This window comes from Mercenaria mercenaria, chromosome 7, assembly GCF_021730395.1.
Source record: "Mercenaria mercenaria strain notata chromosome 7, MADL_Memer_1, whole genome shotgun sequence".
NCBI lineage: Eukaryota > Metazoa > Mollusca > Bivalvia > Venerida > Veneridae > Mercenaria > Mercenaria mercenaria.
The window spans coordinates 58,715,124-58,718,718 of NC_069367.1; the positions used below are offsets into that span (position 1 = coordinate 58,715,124).

The window sequence follows — 3,595 nt, forward strand, 5'->3', positions numbered from 1 at the left end:
GATTCTTCAAATGTTAACTGTTCTGCTGCCTTGGCTGAAAATTTGACAGAGGCTCTAAAGAAATGCCTTTATGAAATGTTTGGCGACGACGCCCTTGTCAAGAAAAGTGATAAAAAGGAGGGTCTTGTGCTAGACAGTTCTCAAATAGACATTCTGAACAGTAGTTATAGATGTAAAGAACCTAATTTTTTAACATCTTTTTCAGAGGAAAATTTTGATTCAATCCCTGTGGACAGTGAGTCAGAAAAATTGCTTGAAGAACCCTCGCTTGATTCATTGATAGAGTGCTGTTTAACCAAAAAGTACGGTAACAAGGCATCTTTCACCAAAGGTACTAATGGTAAAACTCTTTATACACAACCCGCTAAAATGGTTGAAAAGATAGTTTATAGAGGACAACAGGCCGCAAGATTTGGACTGGTAATTCAAATGTACATACAGCAGAGCCTAGGAAACCTGTTACAGTTTGTGCAGTCAGGCAACTTCAGTAAAGATCAGGCTACACAGCAGGTGAAAGACATTTTTGCTATGTCGACAAAATGTCTTGATCAGATTGGTAGAGCAGGGGCTTTTCATCACATTATAAGAAGATCTGTGGCTATATCAGACACTAGCCTCTACGAACAGCCAAATAATCTAGAATTCTCAAATCTGCCTCTTACAGGAGATGGTGTGTTTGGTGCAGAGCTGGAGTCGTTGCTAAAATCACGTAAAGATAAGAAGAAACAAGTTGAGGAGTTGATTCCCGACATTAAAAAGAAAGATTATAAACGCAAGTTTTCAGGAACTCTACCTGAAACGAAAAAAAGGACCTGCACTTAATAAAGATGACAAGTCGTACAATTCTGGTTCTGCTTGAATAATGTTCGGATCCCCAAGTTATCCCGGGACAGATCTGACGGTAGACAGTCCTCTTTTCGGACAAGGGGTGGCTATGGAAACTACGACAAACGCTCCTCAACCTCAACTAGAGGAAGAGTGGGTAAAACAGATGAAAAATGACAACGTAAGTATTATTGCAAAAAAAACGGAGATACCTGTAGAGGGGAGACTGTCTCATTTCCTTACAGAGTGGGAGAAAATAACCACAGACAAATGGGTTTTAGAAATTATAAACACAGGTTTCAAGTTGGATTTTTTAAGAAAACCAGCTTTTTTTAGGGATAAAACCTACCAATGTTCCTTTAAAATGTCAAGAAATCATAAAATAGGAAATAAACAACCTTTTAAAGAAAAACGCTGTAGAAATAGGAGACCAAAAGAAAATACATTCAGGTCTCTACAGCACATTGTTTCTAGTGCCAAAAAAGAATGGGGAAATGAGATCAATTTAAAACCCCTCAACGAGTATCTCCGCAAGCAACATTTCAAGATGGATACCTTGTCAAAAGTTCTAAATCTGGTAACCAAAAACGACTGAGCCTTAACGGTCGATTTAAAAGATGCATACTTCCATATCAAAATTTTCAAAGACCACCGTCAGTTTCTTCGGTTTCAATTTCAGGGAGTAGTCTATCAGTTCCGAGCTCTTTGCTTCGGCCCAACAAGTGCTCCCATGGTATTTGTAAAAGTAACATCAGTTGTGGTAGCACATTTACGAAAGCACAATATTCGTCTAGCAAGTTACTTGGACGATTGGCTGGCAGCAAACAAAGAAAGAAAGTATCTTTTGGAAGATCGATCGTCAATTCTCAGTCTCCTTTATCAGCTAGGATTCATTGTAAACAAAACAAAGTCACAATTAATCCCAGTTCAGAATCTAACTTACATAGGAAGCCGATTCGATCTACACAAAGGCTTACTTTATCCGACAGAAGAAAGATTGAAAAACTTAAAATTAGCTGTTCTAAATATGTTACAAGGACAAAACTCGGCGAGGCATTATCTGATTCTTCTAGGTATGATAGCGTCTTGTCTAGAACTAGTCCCAAATGCACGATTGTTCATGAGACCAATCCAGCTTCATCTCCTGCAAAACTGGAGTCCTTCAAGGATGGAATTGTCTGTAAAAATTCCAGTTACACAGAAGTTGACCTCACATCTGAATTGGTGGTTGTCGGATCACAACATGTACATGGGCAGATCTTTGCAGAAAGATCAGTTTCCAATTATACTGACCACCGATGCCAGCAGCAAATGGGGCTGGGGAGGTCACATGAACAATTTGACATGTCAAGGTCAATGGAGCAATTATCAGAAACTAATGCACATAAATTGTTTGGAAATGATGGCAGTTCAGTTCAGTTTACAGCATTTCCTCTCCCACCTGAAGGGCTGCAATGTTCTGATCAGATCAGACAATGTGGCAGTGTGCCAATACATAAACCATCAAGGGGTGACAAAGTCTGTTCAACTGTGCAAATTAACAATGAAACTTTGGACATTAGCTTTGGAAAACAAGATATCATTAAAAGCAGTGCATGTTATGGGGAAAAAGAACATTCTGGCAGATATATTAAGCAGACAGAAAATCAGGGAAACAGAGTGGGCCTTGAACAGTACAGTAGTCTAGAAAATTTTCAGTTGCTGGGGTCAACCAAATATAGACCTATTTGCAATTTTCCAGAACAAGAAGACGGCTCTATTCTGCTTATGGACTCCACATCCTCTAGCATATGCTATGGATGCCCTGTCAGTTGTTTGGCACAGCATGTTTGTATATGCATTCCCACCTCTACAGTTAATACCCAGAGTTCTGAATCATTTCCAAACATTTCATTGTACAATGATCCTAACTGCTCCTCAGTGGCCACGACAGCATTGGTATCCAAAGCTTCTAGATCTCTCGATAGCATGTCCACTGAAACTACCATACAGTCAGGAATTGTTGACACTATGCAACGGGAGAATATCCCATCCTCATCCGGAAACACTTCATCTGACTGCATGGTTGCTATCGACCGACGTTTCTCTTCAACAGGATTTTCTAGCGACACAAGAAAGTTACCCCGCTAAATCCTGGAGAAAAGGAACACAAAAAGATAATTGCGGTAAATTCAGAAAATTTGATAGCTGGTGTCGTTCAAAAAGAGATTGATCCGTATCTTGCCTCTTTAGCAGAATGTGCAGATTTTCTGACACACCTGTTTTTAAAGGGTCTTAGTTATAAGACAATCAATGGTTACAGATCTATGCTTTCATCTGTTTTGGCCCCAGTTGAGAACATTCCTGTTGGTCAGCATCCTTTCGTCATTCGTTTACTTAAAACAGTGTTTAACGAAAGACCTCCCATTAAAAAGCTTGTACCTGAATGGGATCTTTTACTCATTTTAGGATGTCTGAAGAAATCTTCATTCGAGCTGTTGAAGGATGCATCATTGAAGTTTCTGACTTGGAAAACCTGCTTTCTCCTGGCGATAACAACATTTAGACGTTGCAGTGATCTTCAAGCGCTACAACTAGGAGAAGGATCGGTAAATGTTCAAAAACATGGGGTTACATTCTTAAGATCAGGATTATCTAAACAGGACAGACCTAGTCATTTTGGTCAAAGCATTTTTATACCTGCTTTGCCGAATAACAAGCTTTTAAACCCTAAACGTTGTCTAGCCTATTACTTGAAACATACAGAACAGTTCAGACAAAGTGAAACAGA

At 39.3% G+C, this 3,595-nt stretch overlaps 1 protein-coding gene across 1 annotated transcript; it reads left to right on the forward strand.

Annotated features, from left to right (window-relative positions):
- Positions 1–862: 862 nt before the first annotated feature.
- On the forward strand, positions 863–2,512 carry LOC128558294 (uncharacterized). The gene is made up of 2 exons (XM_053547216.1): positions 863–1,006; positions 1,505–2,512. The coding sequence occupies exons 1-2, from the start codon at positions 863–865 to the stop codon at positions 2,510–2,512; spliced, it is 1,152 nt and encodes a 383-aa protein (XP_053403191.1).
- The last annotated feature ends 1,083 nt before the right edge of the window (positions 2,513–3,595 follow it).